Here is a 20,994-nt window from a genome sequence, read left to right as displayed (position 1 = left end):
TCGTCAATTGCAAAAAATCCATTAACTGTATATATATACTAGTATATGATATGCGTAATTATTCCAGTTTTGCATAGTGTCCAAACGATAATTTCTTGTTTATTGGGGCAATATGGCCGCCTATTAACAAGTTAATTGAATGTTTATCATTCATGCTGTATGTTCCTTCACTAGATTTTGTAGTAATCAGTCCAAGTGTATTGTAAATGTCACCCTTTTTGGCAGTCCCTTGATTATTTTTTGAATATATTTATGCCAGTTTTGTTGATTCTCAACTATGATTAGTGGTAGGTACATTGAATTTGTAATATTGGTGTTAGAGTAAGGCAAAATGGGAGAAGAATACATACGATGCTGTGTTAGACAGTTCTGGATGGATGTTGTAGTCTCCTCAGGCCTGGTTGTATTTGCGGGCCTCACATCTGGGCTTAGTCTGGGGCTCTTATCACACAGCAAGGTCGATCTTGAAGTCCTTGTGAAGGCTGGCTTGCCCAAAGATCGGAAGAATGCTGGTTTTGTTATCTACCTACATTTTCTTGTTTGATAATTTGTAACTGTAGTACTTATTTTTCGACTGCTCTTGTGACCAGCTAAGGTTCTTCCCCTTGTCAAGAATGAATGCTTCCTCTTATGTACGCTGCTCATTGCCAAATCCCTTGCTACCGAGGTATGCTTGCTACTTTGAGTATAAGGATGTTGATCTCAATAGACTGAAGTTTTTTTTTGGTACAGGCTCTTCCCCTTTTCCTGGATAGAATTCTTCCATTCTGGTTTGCCATTCTGGTTTCAATCATTCTTGTGGTGGCTTTTGTAGAGGTGATCCGTGATGCTATTTATATATCACCGACCCAAATCTTAGGCTAATAGGCTCTCTCTCTCTCTCATGATATTAGTATGTGGTGTACGTAGGTCATTCCTCAAGCTGTGTGCACAAGGCATGGTTTGGGTTTCGGCGCAAAGTTGGCTCTTTTTGTTCGGTTGCTGCTCTTAATATTAAGCCCTGTATCGTATCCTGTCAGTAAGGTAGCAATCCAACATCGTTCCGACAAGTCACATACTTGCAATAAGAGGAGTAACAAGTTTAGGTTTGGGCAGGTGTTAGACTGGCTTCTTGGAGAAAACCATCCCCTAATATTCAGAAGAGCAGAGCTGAAGACATTGGTGGATTTGCACGGCGTTAAGGTTCTGCAAACGCAATTAAGTAGTGATACGCTTATGTTTGAACTTTGCTGATATGTTGAGATTTTTTTGGCATTGTATGTTTCAGGCCGGAAAAGGCGGAGATCTGACAGATGACGAAACGAATATCATAAGCGGAGCATTAGGCATGGTGGAGAAGAAGGCTAAAGACGCCATGACGCCATTGTCCAAAGCCTTCTCCCTCGACATCAACTCCAAATTCGATCTGTAAGCATCGACCTTCCATTCTTTTATCTATCTTCACTCACTCCAATGCAATAATATATGTCTCTCTAGCCACACTATGAAGACAATCTCCGGCAAGGGCCACAGCCGAGTACCGATTTATTCGGACAATCCAGCCAACATCATCGGCCTCATTCTTGTTAAAAACTTGATGCTGTACCATCCAGCGGAGGAGACTCCCATAAGAAAGCTAACGATCAGGAGAATCCTGAGGGTGTATGAGAGTTGGTCGTTGTTCGAGGTGCTGAAGCTGTTTCAGGAAGGGCATGGTCACATGGCGGTGGTGGTAAAGTCGGATGTGAGAGAAGGAAGTGATAATGATCCACCCAGAATCATCATCGAGTCGGATTATAAGATAAGGGAGAGAGAGGTTCTGGAGGTGTGCAAAACTCCATCCCGATCTACATCTCTGGACATATTGAGGGAGCACTTGCATGGGAGCATCTCAAATGAGGAACTTGAGTCTCTGACGAGCAGATTCATAGATGAAGAGGTGATCGGCATCATTACCATGGAAGACGTCTTGGAAGAGCTTCTGCAGGAGCAGATCATGGATGAAACTGATCATCACGTGGAGATGCATGACAAGTGAGTGAATTAAGTATCTCACGCATACATGATACACTCACTAGTACTACTAATTTTGTTGTTAATGGGTTTCCACTCTAGAATAAGGGTTAGGTTTCCATCATCGATATCCTCATCTTCGGGCAAGTGGACAACGGCGGCAGCGTCCTTCTCTTCGTTGAGCTCGCCTGTGCCTTCATACATATCACCATCTTCGCCTAAACTGCATTCTCCCAGATCCTTGAGCACACTTCGCAGATCTCTATTAGTCCACCAGGTACTACTAATTTCATACTACCATTTCTCTCTTCTTTTTTTGTGCATTTTAAGAAGATTTATATACATTTTCTCTCCATCTTCAGCTTTCCTCCATATCTCAGCACATCTCCAGAAAGTCGGACCAAGCATTTTGAACATCCATGCAAGACAGTACTACTACAAATTTGTTCACCTCCAATCAAACCAAAATCCATGCAAATCAAATTAATATTCTCTTCTCCCATCTTTACTTTTCAAAATCTTATCATTTTTTTGTATTTCACTTTAAAAAATAATTCGATTTCTAGTTGAATTTCAGTTTTTGTTATTTTAATACTTAGTACGGAGTAATTAAGATTTGAATTGTTCACTACTCCTGATTTATTATTGGGTCTATTCATCAACTCAAGTTGATCAGTTTTTTTTATGAAAAAAGGCACTTCCTAGTTATGAATTTAAGTTATTACTTGTTAGAGTTCAGAATCTATTTACACTTACTTTAATAACTTACAACTATTTATCAAAGTTTTTTGCTAATTTATTAACTCATAGTTATGGATATATATTAGTATACTCTCTTTTGGACTTTTGTGATCTTGTGACTGTGGTAAAAATTCAAGTAATGAGTATTGTCATACTACTTTTTACATTAAAAATATTTATTGATTTATGGACGTATTATACAAATAAGTCCTATATACATCTAACTTATTCACTTTTTAAATTCCTCTTTCTTTTGCCGTTTTTGAATTTATTATGATTAATAAGAAAGTAGCGATAAAATCATATTATGTCAAATACATATAGACAAAAAACTGCACATCAGTGGTCCTAAAATTTGGAATGCATACTTATTAATAATTTGAAGCTAAAATTAAATATAAAAATACAAATTAATCGGATTATGCAATTCTATAATTAAAATAATTTAGCTCAATAAAGCAAATGATATCGTTGCAGATAAGGGTGGGTAGGTACGGTATACCTTATCGAAATCATCATACCGTATACCTTACCATAAATTCGGTATACGAAAAAGTCATATCTTTACTTTACCAAAGTTTCCGGCATACCAAACTTCGGTATAACGAATTTCCATACAGGTACCGTACCTCATTTTCGGTATACTGTACCAAAGTTCGGTATACCGTACTTTTGCGGTATACCTGACTTTCAATATCAACTAAAATAGAAAATTTGAGTTTTTAGAATATTATTTATATTTTGTAATTTTAAAAATATATAAAATATATTTTATTCATAATTATATTTATATTTCACAATTGATTGTATAATTAAAAAATATATAAAATATATTTCATATATAATTATATTTATATTTTACAGTAGATACCTTAACTTACGGTATATACCGAATTTCGGTATGCAGCAGTATACCGCGGTATTTGAAAAATCATATTGTTACCTTACCGGAATCTTTCGGTAAGGTATCATACCGTACCGAAAACCACGGTATACCAAAAATTAGGTATTTTTTGTATTTTTCAGTACGATAAGACCGATATTTCGGTATTTCGGTATTTTTCCCCAGCCCTACATGCAGATGATCCGGAATTAAATTATTAAAATTATAATTCCTTTTAATTTTATCCTATATATATAGACAACCAGTGCTAATAGGAGTAAAATTGATCAGTTTACTTTTGTCTTTCGTTTTAGAAAATTTATTGTACATATTTCAATAATTAATAGTAAGAACTATATTGTCATTTTCCAGCATTTTTTTAAATATTCAATTATAACTATTGTTATTTTCTTTTATGAATTTTGATTTAGTATATTTGTAGTAGAAATTTACTACTTACCCGCCGTTCACGATATTTCATTTTTTAGTGTGTGTCGGTATTCATCACTTACATCAGAACATACCCAAATTTTTAATTACCGTTAGTATAATTTTTCCATTTAATGCCAAAATTGGACGGCTGGTTGAATATATTGTCATATGTTGCAACCATATACAGAGGTATCCAACTTCAATCCAAAATTGACCGAAGATGCAGGTTTTAATGTATAATTAATAAAATATGAGAGGGTTATAATGAAAATGTAATTGGAGTATATTAATGGAGAATGAAAATCACTTATTACAGAGAAAAATGCTATTAAAAATAAATGTCAGACTATTTTTATGGTAAAACCAAAATGGAAAAGCCTCTAATTTCATGGGCTGATGGAATATTGTATAAATTAAAATTCTGGTATAATCGTATTGGTTGGTCGGCTGCAATGCTCACTGCCGAATATATTTGGACATTCTCACATTTAGATGTACATAATATGATTAAACGTGACAGTTATTTAGTTTATTAAATATTCTTGAGTTGGGCGATGATAATTTAAGCCGCGGTTGAAACTTTTCGAGATGCTGTGCTTTGTTTCCGTTCTACTAATGCATATCTACTAATGCATATAGTATCAAGCAAATCGGGTCAAGTACAAGTTAAAGTTCCTATATACTACTAGTATTTATTGTGCGTTATTTGTTTAATGCCAAAAACAAATTGCATCTAAATTCCATTTACCAAATGCAACTATATGATGATTGATGACTAGTCTTTAACCAGTGCTTACATCTGACGTTAAAAATCAATTCTATGAAATGCGACATTTTCAATAATAATCCTCGATAACCAATTGTTTATTTACGTAAGGAATTTGCATTTCTATGCGACAAATCTGTCAAAGCCGTGGCCCATTTTCAATATGTTGAAAAAATCCAATCGCCGACTAGTTGGAAATATTCAAGCCATAAAATCAATAAAGCTCAACTAGTCTAAATTAAGTATTTGGAAAAAATAGGATATATTTAAATTAATAAACCTCTCAAGTATAGCAGTATATACACACTGGATATTCTATAAATCGTCATTACTTATTCGGAGAAAATGGAAGCGCCAATAATTAATTAAGAAATAACGCAACCATTAGGGTCCTCCTCAGCGCTCCTCTGATAATATGCCGGGTAGGGCAGGGCGGCGGCCGACTGCGCGTGATGATGCTGGTAGTAGTAAGGGTTCTGATAGTAAGCTTGTTGATAAGCTTTGAGTAGTTGGGCTGCTGCCTCTTCGGCTTTCTTCTTGTCGTCGGCCGCTTTCTTGGGCTCTTCCTTCTTGGGCTCCTCCTTCTTCTTTTCCGGCTCCTTCGCTGGCCCCACTGATATGATCTCTGTGTTGCAAATCTTCCTCAGCTTTGCCACCACATCTATGGGATCTATGTTTCCAGTTACAGTCAGCTTTTTGTCTTTTGGATCCAGTGAGATTGACTCCAGACCTGGGATCAGAAATGGATTTAGCAAATGTTTGTGGCTTCTTTTATAATATACGAGAAGATCTGGTTTATTTTAAAATAAAATACCTGATAGGCCGGAGACTTTTTTCATGGCTTTTTGCTTGGTTTTGTCGTCGGCTAGATCCAATTTCAGTATAACCTTCTGCAGCATATAAGGATCAAGATCAATAAAAAGATTTTCAGCTTACAGCTAAAATATATATGCCATAAAAAGCTAACAACTCATTTTCTTGATTCCTCAACTTTCTGTTACGAGGAAATATGCAAGAATCAGAATCTAAACACGGAAAAGTAGATGCTAAAATGCTCGCGCGCACTGACCATCATCTTTGTTTGGAAGTAGTACTATATTTTTCTTCTTTCTTCTTCTTCTTCTTTTGTTTGTGTTGAACGAAGGGAGGAGAAGAAAATTGAAGAAATGAAAGAATATGTTTCTACGACGAAGAAATAATTGAATGGGATGTGCGGGTGCCCAATACAATAGAGATGTTTATATAATGGCAAATGGAGTGGCTGAGTCAACTAGAGTCAAGATTATTAGTCTATGGTCAAGATTTTCAACATTCATGAATGAGATGAGACTTTAGGGTGCTGCCTAGAAGATTCCTTGTGAGTTGGGGACTGAGCGATGATTCCAGAATGCTTAATTTTTAATACTGCCCCGGTCCAACCATAAGCGATGAATTCAGTATTTGGTTTTTGCAAAATAATAACACAAATACACAATACAACAAATCCAAACTCATAGTTGATGAGTGTTACCAAAAAATGATTTATAAATATAGTATTAAAAGTTTGTCAATAAATAATGGACCATGAGAGACAACCCAAAGATTATACAAGCGACTTAATGAACAAATTTTATTTTTATTTTTACATATTTTTTTACTATAAACAGTCATATAGCTTAAGCTAAACTGCTAATTGCATGTATAAAACCATACAAAATTTTCATTTCCAAGTACTAAAACTTCATTAAAACAAGCGTCAGAGAAGATGGTACTGATAAAGTAAAACCAAAATGTGTCTCATTTGTGCAAGTCATTAGCAAATAAACAACTGATTGACGCTAAATCAAAGGATATTCCTAATCAACTCTCACAAAAATTAGATCCAAGAGCATGTTCTCTATTTCTTCTTCTCACCACCACCAGCAGCCCTGCTCCAACAAGAACAAAGAACAATAAGATATACTAGTACTAAAGAAAGAAATATTATTTCACCATTTCTTTTAAAGGAGGTACAAAGATAATTCACCTCATCTTTCGGAGAGCGCCAGACATCTCCTCTCTCTTCCTCTTTGCCCTCTTGTGGGTGCCCAACTTTCTCTTGGCTACTTTCAAAGCACGCTTGTCTTTCCCGACTTTGAGAAGCTCAGTGATCCTCTTCTCATAAGGTGCAAATCCAGTAACTTCTCTGATAAGATTCCTCACGAAATGCACTCGCTTGCTTGTTTTCTGAATTAAAACATAGGTTCTGAGCATAAACAAGTTGAAAGACCAAATGGGACTACCAAAAGCAGGGAAACGGATTTTCTACACAATCAATCAGACAAAAAAACATTCCCATACAAAATGTCTACCTTCCAAACTTTAACGAAATAAAAAATTTCCAACTATCATACACATCTAAAAACAGTTACTGCTTCAAATATCTCAACTCTCCGAATCAGCTCAAAGAGTTTGTGTATCACTGAATTAGTGTGTAACCAAACAATAGAGTAAGACAGCGTTCAGAATTGAATAACTAAACATCAGCAATCAGAATTCTTGATCATATAACTACATTTGTCAGTGACTATATACAAAATGTCTACCTTCAAAGGCTAGTATATCTAAAAAAGGTTACTCCTTCAAACATCCCAACTCTTTGAATCAGCTCAGAGAGATCATGTATCACCAAATTAAGGCATAACTAAACAACAGAGTAGCACAAGTTCCAAATTTGAACAACTAAACATTAGCAATCAAAATTCCTGATATCCTACAAATACATTTTTCAGTGACTATGAGTTCATAGAGCTCATGTATCAGTGAATTAGGGCATCACAAAACAACAGAGTAAGACAACTTTCTAATTTGAATAACTAAATTTGAGCATAATGAATCATTGGCTACATTTGTTAGTGACTATGATTCTAGCAAATGAATCAGTAATGTGCGTATATTTAAAGATTATCTTTCAGTAGCCAGAGAAAATCATAGATTAAGAATTGCAAAAACAAAAGGAGCAAGTTAGTACATGACACAAATTCAGGAATTATATAAAAATTAAAATAGACAGCACTGTATGAAATTGCAATAACAAAAAGGCATTCAACTCACCCCTTTCCTGTCTGAGGGGCGTGGCGCTAGCTCCTTTGGGGTAACGACATGACCTTTCTTCAACCCCACAAAGATACCACTGTTTTGCTGCTTTGGAGCCATGGAGTAGATGTAGGCGTGACTGGAAAGAAAGATGGAGGTGAAGAAGTTTTTAACGTAATTATAGTTAGTGACTTTGGGCTTAGGTTTGGGCATTAGTAGTGGGCTCTTTTATAAATGAGTCCAATTTAGTAAATTTGATTTATTTATATAAATGAATGACTATGATCATCTGTTCTTTTATGATGAATGGATGAGATAACATGTATAAGAGCATCCTCATTCGTGCTCTTGCCAATGGATACGGATGTGGGTACGCACCCACTTTTACTCTCTATCTTTAGGCAAGAGCACAACACCCACAGTTGTGCTCTTCCGCAAGAACAAGCTCAAGGGTCCCACCATTCTATTATTCAATTTAAATAAAAACATTTCCACAAAATTAAAATGCATTAAAAATATCCAAAATACTATTACAAATTCCAAAAAAATAAAAATTACATAATTAAAATCCTAAAAATTAAAAAGTACATAATTAAAATCCTGAAAATTAAAATTTACATAATTAAATTCATAAAATTAAAAAAATCCACTACTCGTGGCCGAATTTCGCTCAAATGGATGATGAATGTGTGTATTTATAGATGATTTTGGGATTAATTTTTTAAAAAAAATATTTAAAAAATGGTAATAAAATCAAAAAAACCCACTTCTCGTGGCCGAATTTCGCCCGATTTTTTTTTATTTTTGGTATTATTTTTTATTTTTTTTTAAAAAAAGAAAAATAAAATGCCAACGGCCAATAGAAACGTGTCACGTCGCCCTGCTTAGCTGCACAGACGTGCTCTATGTATCGAGCAGAGCCGTGCCAGCGACAAGAGCGCAGCGGCGGACAGGGGTGTGCCATGCCAGCGGCACGTCGCTGTGGATGCTCTAAGGATTGTGCTTTTATATTTTTCACTTTTCAATAGTTGAGAACTTGAGATAAATAACACTAACACCCTGGGTTAGTATATCTTATAGTAGAGTATTCCATTTTCTTGGCATTTGGATTTTCCAAAGGTATATATACTTTTCTTGGTTTGTAATGAAAAATAGAGATATACATGGATTGAAATGAGGTTTTGTGAGCATGAATAACGCTTGGGGCCGGGACTCGCGTGAGCATGAATAACGCTTGGGGCCGGGCCGCAAATCGCGAGTCCCGGCCCGTCCCACGCGTTGGAGGAGGAGGCGGCACGGCCTGGGCCGGTCCCCGTGCTGCGATCCCGGCCTGGTGCTCGTCCCGCGGCCCGGCCTGGGACGGCGTTATTCGGGGGACGGGCCACCTCTGCGAGTCCCGGCCCAGCGTTACACGCTCTCGGGCAGGGCCGCAAGTCCAATTTATTTATTTAATTTTTTTTTTGATTTTGTGTCTATAAATACGAGCATTCCATTTGTGCATCAATCTTACGTGCATTCCATTTCAATCTATATTATACCCTTTATTTCGACGTAAATGGATTGGTTCAACAGCGATGAACGTGAGATGGAGGAGTTCGTTAACTCGAACAATTGGTACATACCGGGGTCGCAACGTCCAATTTATTTATTTAATTTTTTTTTGATTTTGTGTCTATAAATACGAGCATTCCATTTGTGCATCAATCTTACGTGCATTCCATTTCAATCTATATTATACCCTTTATTTCGACGTAAATGGATTGGTTCAACAGCGATGAACGTGAGATGGAGGAGTTCGTTAACTCGAACAATTGGTACATACCGGGGTCGCAACGATAGCAGCCACAGCCTAGTCCGAGAGTCGGTAGCAACGTTGATGTTATATCGCCGGTCAACACCGATGAATTCGAGATCAGCGAGATGGAGCCCGCTCAAGAGCGTGGCAAGGAGAAGGTCGGCGAGGAGGATGGGCCAAAGAAGTACGGCCCGCAAGAGACAATGTGGCTTGCGAGGAACTACATCGACGTCGCCGAGGATCCTATCATCGGTAACCAGCAGACCAGCAAGACTTTCTGGGAGCGGATTGCTCAGAAGTATAACGCTGGCCGTCCTAAATGGTCGATCGAGCGTAGTCCGGATGTGGCCGAGCGGGCACAGCGAGGCGGACCTCGTCGAGAAGGCGAAGGAGGCTTTCTTCTCTGACGGGAGGAAGGCCTTCAAGTACTTCGACGTTTGGAAGCTCGTCGAGAAGAGCCCGAAGTACACGAGCGGTGTCGAGCCGACGGCAACTAGGGCGGCGAAGAGAACCAAAGTTTCCGCCTCCGGAAACTACTCTTCGAGCGATGGAGGTCCGATGATCGACCTCAACGTGACGGACGACGACGTCTTTGGCTCCTCTCCTAGCATTCAGAGCCGCCCGATGGGAACAAAGGCGGCAAAGAGGAAAGCAAAGGGGAAGGAAACTGTGAGCAACTCCGCCATGGTGCCACCGCCAATCAATCCGTCTTTGCATAAGATGTCCGACACTTTGTCGGAGATGAATATTACATGGCGGATGCGCCAGCTGACGGAGTTGGCAGCGAGGGATACGTCGAAGATGTCGGACGACGAGCTCGAGTTGCACCGTGAGATGATCGCCTACCTTCACGCCCAAATGAAGAAGTAGTAGTCGTGGCCCGGGTTTGTAGTATTTTAAATTTGCTTCGTCTAGTAATGTAATGTTAATTTTCTAATGAACAATGCATTTTCCCGGTTTCAATTGTTGAACGAATTGCGTTTACGAGTTAAATATGTTGGAGTTGTGAATAGTGTCATTTATTAGTTGCGGCCCGAGTTGCGGCCTGCAGGGTTAGAGGAGTTGGGGCCTGGGCCGCAACTGTAGAGGAATGATGACGTGGAGGGGACCTGGGGCCGGAAATGGGGACGGGGTTATTCATACCCTGATATATGTTTCCGTTAAGTTGGGAGCTACAACACTTGCGAACTTCCCTTGGAGTCTCTTACGTCAGCTGCAGGCATATGCAGTGCCTCTGCTGACCTATTTATACTTTTGTTTGTGAAAAATGGAATTCATATGTAGTAGTACAACAATATGTACATATTGACTAGACCTGAGTTGTTCATAAATTTTCAATAAACATGAGCATATAATTCTGGTTCTGGTGCAAGAATTCAAGAACTTCATTAATCTACTCATTTCAAACTTGGTGAAATCTGGTCATCGCTACTATGAAGATGACGAAGCTCCTCTGCTTCTTCTGTGAGATTCCAGCACGGCAAAGAAGGGAAAGACATGAGTCGCTAACTAAGGATCGTAGTGATGAGTCTTTTACGCTGAGATGTTATTTAGTTGTTCCTCAAAGGATGTGGATTCACAGCAATCAGTAGGATATTGTTCCACGGGATCATCCGCCCAAACCAAGAGACGGGAGAGCTGGTACGAGCTGAAAGGAACGAGTCTAGTCACATGTTGTTGAGGAAATCACCTAATGGCTAATGATCGAGTGTACTATATATGCATGTTATGCATCTGAACATAGCTTCATTCTTTAAGCGTGTTTTTGCACATAACAGTAAACTTATTTACATGTTCATAGATTGAATTAAGTGTGTTGAAATAATATAATCCCAATCTTATCACTACTTACAGCAAATCTACTGGTAAGATCATAAATATCAGTGAATGCACCATGGTTTACGTATAATTCTAAAAATTAGAGGTAACAAACAGATGCATTAAACTCAAATTAGTTGATGAAACGAATCAATCCACTAGCCATATGCTGAACAGTTCATCACCCATGACAATAGAAGTTGACTACAACATTGACACAGAATCCCCATTTTGAACCATTAAATTTTCTCTAAAAAGGTATACTAACAAATACACCATTATTTATTACTACCAAATCCAAATCATGTGCAGTAGCTTTTTACAACTTGCATCAGTCTCAAATGAAAATAAAAGAAAAGGCTGAAGGATTAAGCTAAAACCTCAAAAACCGTATTTTTTTCAAGATGAAGTGGGTTTCTTAATTGAGCATGCGCTTTTGAAAGCTTCGATTTGTGATCGGCATTTACTCTGATCGCCTTTGTTCTCTTCCAGACATTTCTTCAGCGCCTCCACATCGCACGGCGACATAATTTTTCTCACACTATCGCTCATGTCTGTCTTATTGATTTTCCCACTTCCTCCCATTTCTGAAAAAATCCAGTAGCGAAGAAGAAAATGAGCTTGTTCTGCAATTCGGCTGCTATGGTGAACCCTAGGCAGCAAAGAGGGATAAATTAATGGGGTGAGAATGTGAGATCCCCTGCGGCTAATAAATTCAGGCAAACTAATTTAAAATAAAAATTCAAAAAGTTTAAAAACCTTACTTAAAATTCAACAACGGTCCAATTTAAAATTAATTAATTCAACATTTTTTGGCACGAAAATTAAAAAACTGTGATAAAAAATAGGTTACAGAAATAAAATACTAAGAAAAATAAAATATATTAAGAGTGATGGGATGTATAGTTTTTTTTTAAAAAAATGAAATAACTCAAAAAAAGAAATACGTGCAACTCAACTTAGTTAGGAAATAGAGAGTAGACTTAATTAATTTAGACGGCTTGTTGCTGACAATCTGAAGTAAAAATGGACAAACATTCAATTCAAAATAAGCAATTAATTAATTTTTGAGCATCCACAACAATTGGTCTGAAGTAATGCTGGCCCTTCCGCATGACGGGTGGCATCAGTCCACCGTTGCGGGTGATTCGTCCCATCGAGCGGCCTTTGGAAGGCCTGCGCCCTTCTGGTGGGACACACTCCCCCACCCATGTGGCACATTTTGGTTCGTTGGTGATGTCCACTTGTCAGCTCGCAAATGGGCGTCATTTTGTCCAATTAAACACTCCCTTCGTCCTATTATAAATGAAACATTTGTTTTTAGGCATGAAATTTTATGTAGTGCTATTTTGTGAGCTAATGAGAACAAATAAAGTAAGAGAGATGGAAAATACAAATGACGTTGTTTTCATTTTAAAAACCTTTCATTTTTAATGGAATAAACAAATAAGAGACATAAGGAGTATATACTGGATTATATATGGTGAGAGATATTCCAGATCTAAAATTATATTTTTAAAATAAAATAAAGTTATAATATCACCATGATGCCTACTTAAAGTTATATTTGTGGATTAGTAGAATATTATATTTTGTTGTATGTAATCCTTCAAATGAGGATTAAGTTTTGTGTTGCTTAACTGAACCTTTTATAAATAGATTTTCAACTTCAATCTTTCTTATTATTTTAATATGGGACAAATTAGCTATTTTATTAGTAGTTTGTTTTAATTCCAATACTCTTCGTGATTTTGACACGTGACAATTGTTTGATTCGATATAAAATCAATATTTAGTCAAATAATAAATTTGTTTTGATGAGTTCTAGATATTGTGATTTCAAACTACAAATCCAACATTTTGTTTTTAATTTTGATTTTTGTTATATTTTTCTTGTTTTATTATATTTTTATGTTTTCATTTTTAAATAGCATATACATATTGGTGATTAAATTAATTTGTATATATTCCCTATGTCCTAAGATAAGCGAAACACTTCTTTTGGACACAAGGTCTAAGGAATTGATATTTTAAGAGTTAAAGTAGAAATATGAATGAGACAAAGTACGAGAGATGATTTTTTGGTAAAAATTAGGGGTTCGAAACGGGTAGCGGGTATTGGGTACCCGCACACCCGACCCGTTACCCGTCGGGTTTCGGGTACCCGCTACCCGACATAAGCGGGAACAGGTTCGGGTACGGGTATTGAGTTTCAGGTTTTTGCGGGTATCGGGTATACCCGATACCAGCTTATATACCCGTTTAAATATAAATATTCAATACAAACACGAATTCAGTTTATAACGATTGCAAAACACGTCAAAAATTAAATATCAACAAAAAAAACATTAATCTAGCATAACAAAACACCAGATATAGACTTCCTATACAAAACCAACACATCTTTAAAAAAACATTTTAACAACCAGAATCAAATCAAATGTTGATAGGCACTACACATTTTGAATCAGTATAATTAAATTTGAGATACTATGATTTTACTAGATCGTGACGGTTGTAAGCGCGGAGGTATCGCTCTTCTGCGACGGACTCTGCCAGAACCCGGCGCAGTAGAACTTATCCATCATCTGCTTCTCGAGCTCAACGTGATGAATATATTTTAAACGGGTCGGGTACGGGTACCTGCCTGTCTGGTACGGGATACCCGTACCCGACGAGGCGGGTACCCGTCATTGTGCGGGTCGGGTAACGGGACAAAGATTTTGGCTACAAACGGGTACGGGTACCCGTTTCGACACCCCTAGTAAAAATGGAAATGACTTACTTATAGTGGGACATCCCTAAAAGGAATATGTTCCGCTTATCTTGAGACGACGGGAGTACATATTTGCGGATTTTCAAAACTATCATCCTTCAAAATCAATCAAATAAATAAATAGATTTGTAGATTTCAAAATTTTGTAGTTTCACTAACTTTATATCATTCACGTTTCATTATGAAAATAATACTCCCTTCGTCTCATCCTAAGTGATATATTTTCTTTTCTAGGATGTCCGACCATAATTGACACATTTTTTAAAACAGAAACATCACCCTCCCTACTTTTTTTCCCCTTTACTTTATTCTCTTCATTTAACTTACAAAACAACATTACATAAAATTTCATGCCGCAACGCAAATGCACCACTTAAAATGAGACGATGGAGTGTATAAAAATAAGATTCACCTTCCACTAATCTTTTCAATTCACTTTCTACTACAATACATTTATTTTAAATTCGTGTCTGATCAAACTTGACATTTATTTGTGCACGGAGGGAGTAGTGGAGGGAGTAGTGGGCTAACTCATCTCACACGCACGTGCAATACACATGCGCTAAATCAAAGATTTGAAAACAGAAAATACCGCCTACCAATCTCCTCCATAAATCACACAATCACGCTCCATCTCTCCCACCAACGGCTCTCGCACTCTACCACAATTCAAATTCTGCAATGGATCTCGAAGCTGCTGCAACCTCCAACGTTCTGAAATCTAATCGCTGCTCGAATCCAGGAAATGTTCGAATCATCGGGAAAATTAGAGGTTTAACACACAGGGAATCTGAATCCCTAAACCAAGACTCGAAGCCATGGATAATTGTCAAAAATCCGGAAGAGAACGGCTCGTCTCAAAAGTGTAAAGTCTATTTTGAGACTCAATCTACCAAGTAATTTATTCTCCTTGTAATTCCAATTTCTCGCTTGAGTTATGTGATTGATTGCTGGTGTTTTATTAGGTCCGTGGTGGTATATTGTGCATTTTTCATATTGTTTTTATTTTTATTTTTTTAATCTTAACTTGTTTGGAGATTATTACGTGGAAATTGAGGAGTTCTATTTAGGGCTTATGTCTCTGAGTTTTGTAAAGACTAAAGAGCGTTTAATTTTTAGGAGTTTAGAGTATCAAGTTTATGTAGTAAGTTCTGAACATACGGATGCCAAAACTTCTTCTATATCGAGTTAGAAATGTTTCTTTTTCTCGACTTCTTTTAACTATCTAGATTGTGCACTTTCTTAACCATCATAGGAAAAACTCCAGCTTCAGTTTATGGTGCAAGCTTGGCTCCAGTTAAATAAGCTATATATGTTGAGATGTTGTCTGTACTATGTAAACAATAACACACGAATCGTGACTCATGTCCAACATACATGATCTACTAAGTGTTGACATCCTTGAAGTTTTTTACTTGTTTATGCCCTATCTTGAAATATTAGTAACGATTATGTATCAAGTCATTGACCGATTTGAAGAAAAACATAAATCCCAAGACTGACATGGTTTTACTTTGATATAATCTTGTTTTATGCCATCTATTTGTAGAAGGGATGGTTATGAGCTGGATTATTGCTATGAACAACTTGAAGAAATTGATAGAATATATTCAAGGGAGATACAACCTCTTGTGCGAGAACTTTTTGAGGGTCGAAATGCATCTGTCATTGCTCTGGGAGCTAAAGGAAGTGGCAAAACTTTCACCATCCAGGTTTATGCTTTCTCTGACCATTTGCTTCTCTTTCTTAAATTCTTAATATGAAGTTGGCATTTACCTTCACTGTTGAAATAAATCCATGCTAAGCTTCTTCTCCTACATACTGAAGGGATCTCAAGAGAAACCTGGTTTAGCAGTGATGGCAATGTTTGACATCCTTGCAAAGGCAAAAGAGACAGGAAAGTCAGTTTCCATATCTCTTTATGAATTAACGCAAGAAAATGTGAAGGATCTCTTGAACCCCGACCATCCTGCTATCAAAGTACTGGATGATGCTCATGGCAAAGTCAATATTATAGGACTTTCTAAGGCAAGAATTATGGTTTTACTTTTAAATTTGTTATATGCATTCGTCTTCTTTTTAGTATCAGTCAATATTTACGTGGAACATGGATTCTTTTGTCAGGTTCCTGTAAATTCTATTACAGAATTTCAGAATATGTACATTAGTCAGGTCTGTTCACAGAATACTCAGAAAGTAGTAACTGATCAGTCACACCAGAAGGGCTTGATGGTGCACATATCGTCAGATGACTGCAAAATGAAAGTCAAGCTGGCCAACAAGATTAATTTTGTTGACCTAGCAGGTGGTTTTCTAATGAAAATGCTCTTTGCATTTTGAACTTTATTAGTTGTTTAAATGATTTATTATATTTCCTACAATTGCTTATTTTTAGTTCTAATGTATACAGGCTATGAAGATCTCAGAAAAAATAGCAGACAAGGGACTGCACCTGTTGATAGTAATAGGAAAAATAAGTCACTTTATGCGTTACTGAATGTTATTAGTGCTATCAGTGCCAATGAAACACGGGTGCCATATCGCGAAAGTAAACTCACTCGGATTTTACAAGACTCCCTTTGTGGAGGAAATCGTGTTTTACTGCTCACTTGCTTGGTACATGAGCTTTACTAGTAATATTGCATCAATCTGATAATCACTTTAAATGTGTTATAATATTATGATACTTCGGTGTGCAGAACCCTTTCTTTTGTCAAGACTCTCTTAGCTCCATAAATTTAATATCTCGTCGTCAAAGCATCAAGCAAGTGTTGACAGACTCAACCAATAGAAGTCAGACCCCAGCAAAAGTGAAAAAACTTTCATCATTTCAAAGTGGGAAGACAATATCAGCTTCTGTAAGTGCAAAGAAGACGTTTGGACATAGTCAGCTCCATTGTGCAGCAAAGGATAGTCGCAACTTGAAGGGAAGGTAAAACTACTTTCATGGTTGGTTTCAACGGGAGGATCGAGGTGCTGCTGAATTTCTAATAATATGCTTTAATTTATTTTTTTTAAAGGAAGCTCTTTGATGAAAGGAAGAAGGTCAACTCGCAGGTATATGCCTCAAATTGTGAAGCTTCCCTAATCAATTGTTGTTCTTTCTCAGCATCTTTTGTTTTTCAACTAGTAGATTTAATGTTTGTGCGAAAAGAGCACCCCTTCATTCAATAGGAGGTTATAAAATAGATGCAATTAAGATGCGATTTGAGAGGTGTAATATGAGGAACCTCATATTTAATGAAGCATTCTAAAATGATTGTAAATTTTAGTTTTCAGTGCCAGATTTCATTTGTTTGGTTGTTAATCTAATGCACATTATACACTCGCACATAAAATTATTCAATGTATATTATTGTTTGAAAATGATGCAGTTAAGATGCCAATCTGAAGATACTTCATGCCACAAGTCCAAAATTCCACCAAACCATGCTTTGGCTGTTGCACCGTTTTCATTAGAAGAGGTGCGTAAGTTAGAGATATAGTTTCTTGGTTATGGTTTTGCATAATTGTCGACAATGTCTTTAACTATACAATTTTATACCTATGAATTGTGCAGGCTACACAAGACACATTAATTTCAGAATGTAGTTCATTTGTGGAGCATATTATAGATTCAAATTCAAATTCTGATCCAAAGTTGGAGGGTAACACTAGTGCCACCACTGATGATCTAGCTATCTTGATGAAAACGGTATCCAATTTAATGTCAGAGTATAGAAATGAGATAAGTAAATACTACTTGTGCTTAAATTTTTTAACTTGGCTTTCTATATGCGTTTTCTCAGGATAGTAAGGTATCTGGGCTTGAAGAAACTCTTGACAACATATCAGATTTAAAAGTTCATACACAGTCTGAATCAGGTAATTTAATTTATTGATATGATATAGTATCTGTACGCAATAACACTTCACTTATTTTGTTGTTTTATGCCAAAAAATCAGCTATCGCATGCAATGAAACAAAATATTTATATACAAAGGGCGATGGATCCCCACCACTCAGTGAAAGAATTAGAGAAATATGTAACAACCTAAAGTCTCTATGTGAACCAACTCCATTGTCTATTAAGATGCCAGATGAGATAGCCACACCTTGTAACAATGAAGAGAACTATAATGATAATCAAGAACCAAAGACTCCGGCAATGGATTGTACAAGTGCAAGATATTGTACACCACAGGGTATTTTTGACAGCTGCAGTTCTAAACTAAAGGTACATGATGCAAAAATATATTTATGGTAGTATTCATTTTTGGTTATCTTAATGATTCATTATTTTTTTGTGATGCAGAATTCTATTGTCCACGAGTACCTTAACTTTTTGAATTCTGCCAACAAGTACGTTGATCACTATTTTGTACTCCATCATGATATGCCCTTTATCATGCACTCCAATTTACTGAGAGAGAAATGCAATTACTTATTCATTTTGCTTATGCTGGAATTTAAAGTATAATATAATTAATTTTGTAACTATATTCTCATCCATCCAGTAAATGTTTACATTTGAAAGATTAAATCGATAGTCTTGGTCTCTTGGATGATAATGAATTTGCAATAACTGATTCTTTTTTCATTGTTTGCATTTGCAGGGAAGAATTAAAGAGCTTGAAGGTATTTAAAATTTCGCACTGTCTCAAACTAATGAGCGCATTACCAAACACTAGATTGATTTATCGTGGAGTAATTCTTTTATTAATGCAGGGTATTGGAGAGAAGAGAGCTACATACATTATGGAAATGCGCGAAGAATCTCCTGAACCATTTAAAAGTGTAAGAACATCTTTTGCAATAGTAACATGTTAGATACGTCTTTGTGTACACAATCTGAATGTCGCTATGTTCTATATAATACAGCTCGATGATTTGCAAGATATCGGCCTTTCAGCAAAACAGGTTGTTAGCATTTTCGGCTATCATGTTTCTTTGCATTATGGTGAAAACTTTAGTGTTTACATTTTCAATATTTGAATATGCAGATAAAAGGCATGATGAAACAAGTTGCTGGAGGTCTTTTCTGATTCCTTAATTTTTTAATTTCGGTGTTAGAGGAAGAAACTGCTTTGGATGAAAATTTAAGAGACAGTTTGCGTGTGATGCTGATGTATATGAAACAACATCTATTATTGTAACATGTTTACAAGTCTCCCATATATATATATGCTCCCTCCGTACTAAAATAGTTGAGTCGTATTTCTTTAGGACAGGAAATTTAAGAAATTGATGTTTTAAAAGTTAGAGTGGAGAGAGTAAAATAAGATATAGAATTATTAGAAGAGATTAAGAGACCCTTCTCTTATTCAAATATACTTCTACAAACCATCAGTGGTACCAGAGCCTGGTTGGATCAGCATAGCTAGTTTTCACTACACCTTTCCAACCCCATATCTAATTTCTCACTATGGCCACGCCTTCAAGTAACCAATTGGGCTATCAAAATAAGGACGTACTTTATGTCCCAAAGCCTATGGGATATTGTCGATAAGTGATATACTATTCCCGAAGATCTAACATGGCAAAGTTCAACAAATTGATGGAGAAGGACAACTTGGCCCTCTACTCACTACAGATGGCATAGTAGAGTCCATATTTTTGAGAATCAGCCTAAACTCTACTTTAAATCTCATTCTAATCGACACATTTCTTGAAATAGAAACATCATCCTTTCTCTTATTTTTATACTCTCTCTACATAATACAAAACAACATTCATGAAATTTCATGCCAAATAAGAAATGCTCAAGGTTCAGAGGGAATATGGATAGGACCGTGAGTATTACTATAATCAACAAACTCATAAATGAAGTTATTCGGAATTAACCAAAAAACTCATAAATTACCGGTGCGCTGACTACGATTTAGTTTAACTCCTTTCACGGTTTCACCAAAAACCATCTTTTTTTTTTCACACGGATATAAAATAAGTAAAAGCTGGAAACGATGAATTTGTGACGGAGGAAATTGGCAATCGCGTTTCGTCCATATATGTGGCCCTCGGACAGAATGTGAAGGTGGAAAAGTCGTTGCTGACTCGGACGGAATGTGGAGGTCGGGAAAGTCAACAATGTTTTTTTTTGTCTTTGCATGATAGAGCTATGAACAATTGGATATTCATTTGTTATGCCTTTAATGATACTAATATCTTAGGAGGACTCTGGACCATGTGGATGAATGAAACGTCTTTGTATGTTGCTGTGGCTCGAAAAACAGGCAGTTGATCTTTCAGCTTTATGCACTTGAAGGGATTTTTGTCATTCATGAATGATACAACTGTTAATAGGGTCCTTGTACATAACATGAATGTGGTTGCAGATGCTATATGATTTATAGATTTTGATTTTGATAAGATAATATTCCAGGATTCGAAATATGAAGAACAAGAAATACGTGATCTGGAAACTAAACTAAAGCATATACTATGGTAGCCATTGAGAAGTCGAAACAGACAGCAGTTGAAGAGACATTGCAGAATGTTAGTCTGTAGTCTTTTGTTATCTTTTTCTTTAGAAAACGGATGGTGAAACACTAATGATAGGTTGGTTTGCTCCCTGCCAGAGGTGAGAATCGGTATTTCTTTGTTAGTGGTAGTGAAGTGCAAACTATCTTCTCGTCTAGAATGCTATTTTTCAATAAGGAAAACTATCAGTGGAGGATAATACTACTCCTAGTACTTATTTCAGTCTAAATCATAAACTTACAACTATGAAACATAGACATAAGCAGCACTTGACATC

The 20,994-nt window shown here is 36.6% G+C and overlaps 4 protein-coding genes and 1 long non-coding RNA gene across 7 annotated transcripts; 2 read left to right on the top strand and 3 right to left on the bottom strand.

The window, feature by feature from the left end:
- Positions 1-331: 331 nt before the first annotated feature.
- LOC121779297 (DUF21 domain-containing protein At2g14520-like) lies at positions 332-2,405 on the top strand. The gene is made up of 9 exons (XM_042176602.1): positions 332-512; positions 591-667; positions 733-816; positions 910-1,023; positions 1,096-1,182; positions 1,268-1,407; positions 1,477-2,013; positions 2,095-2,269; positions 2,355-2,405. Exons 1-9 carry the CDS (start codon positions 332-334, stop codon positions 2,403-2,405), a joined length of 1,446 nt encoding a protein of 481 aa, XP_042032536.1.
- Positions 2,406-5,057: 2,652 nt separating this feature from the next.
- Positions 5,058-6,038, bottom strand: LOC121780382 (heavy metal-associated isoprenylated plant protein 39-like). Of its 2 annotated transcripts, XM_042177975.1 has the most exons (3): positions 5,884-6,038; positions 5,629-5,704; positions 5,058-5,544 (listed from the first exon to the last, which is right to left on the bottom strand). In XM_042177975.1, the coding sequence occupies exons 1-3, from the start codon at positions 5,887-5,889 to the stop codon at positions 5,180-5,182; spliced, it is 447 nt and encodes a 148-aa protein (XP_042033909.1). In that variant the 5' UTR covers positions 5,890-6,038; the 3' UTR covers positions 5,058-5,179. The 2 variants fall into 2 exon arrangements, with proteins under 2 accessions (XP_042033909.1, XP_042033907.1); XM_042177973.1 differs by lacking the exon at positions 5,884-6,038 and having other exon boundaries at positions 5,629-5,713.
- Positions 6,039-6,493: 455 nt separating this feature from the next.
- On the bottom strand, positions 6,494-8,036 carry LOC121780383 (60S ribosomal protein L36-2-like). Its single transcript, XM_042177976.1, has 3 exons — positions 7,887-8,036; positions 6,820-7,019; positions 6,494-6,721 (listed from the first exon to the last, which is right to left on the bottom strand). Exons 1-3 carry the CDS (start codon positions 7,986-7,988, stop codon positions 6,691-6,693), a joined length of 333 nt encoding a protein of 110 aa, XP_042033910.1. The 5' UTR covers positions 7,989-8,036; the 3' UTR covers positions 6,494-6,690.
- Positions 8,037-10,920: 2,884 nt separating this feature from the next.
- Positions 10,921-12,177, bottom strand: LOC121778804. Its single transcript, XR_006045730.1, has 2 exons — positions 11,862-12,177; positions 10,921-11,311 (listed from the first exon to the last, which is right to left on the bottom strand). It is a non-coding gene; the product is annotated as an uncharacterized LOC121778804 (long non-coding RNA).
- A 2,678-nt stretch (positions 12,178-14,855) lies between these two features.
- Positions 14,856-19,441, top strand: LOC121778081 (kinesin-like protein KIN-10C). 2 transcript variants are annotated; one of them, XM_042175362.1, is made up of 16 exons: positions 14,856-15,153; positions 15,807-15,969; positions 16,085-16,285; positions 16,382-16,562; positions 16,668-16,873; positions 16,957-17,189; positions 17,278-17,314; positions 17,632-17,721; positions 17,817-17,951; positions 18,046-18,121; positions 18,203-18,474; positions 18,553-18,599; positions 18,854-18,875; positions 18,966-19,034; positions 19,119-19,157; positions 19,241-19,441. In XM_042175362.1, exons 1-16 carry the CDS (start codon positions 14,939-14,941, stop codon positions 19,280-19,282), a joined length of 2,028 nt encoding a protein of 675 aa, XP_042031296.1. In that variant the 5' UTR covers positions 14,856-14,938; the 3' UTR covers positions 19,283-19,441. The 2 variants fall into 2 exon arrangements, with proteins under 2 accessions (XP_042031296.1, XP_042031297.1); XM_042175363.1 differs by having other exon boundaries at positions 14,938-15,122.
- Positions 19,442-20,994: the final 1,553 nt, after the last annotated feature.

Source organism: Salvia splendens, chromosome 19, assembly GCF_004379255.2.
Source record: "Salvia splendens isolate huo1 chromosome 19, SspV2, whole genome shotgun sequence".
NCBI lineage: Eukaryota > Viridiplantae > Streptophyta > Magnoliopsida > Lamiales > Lamiaceae > Salvia > Salvia splendens.
Note: the sequence above shows the minus strand (reverse complement) of the source record. Positions and strands in the feature narration are given on the sequence as shown.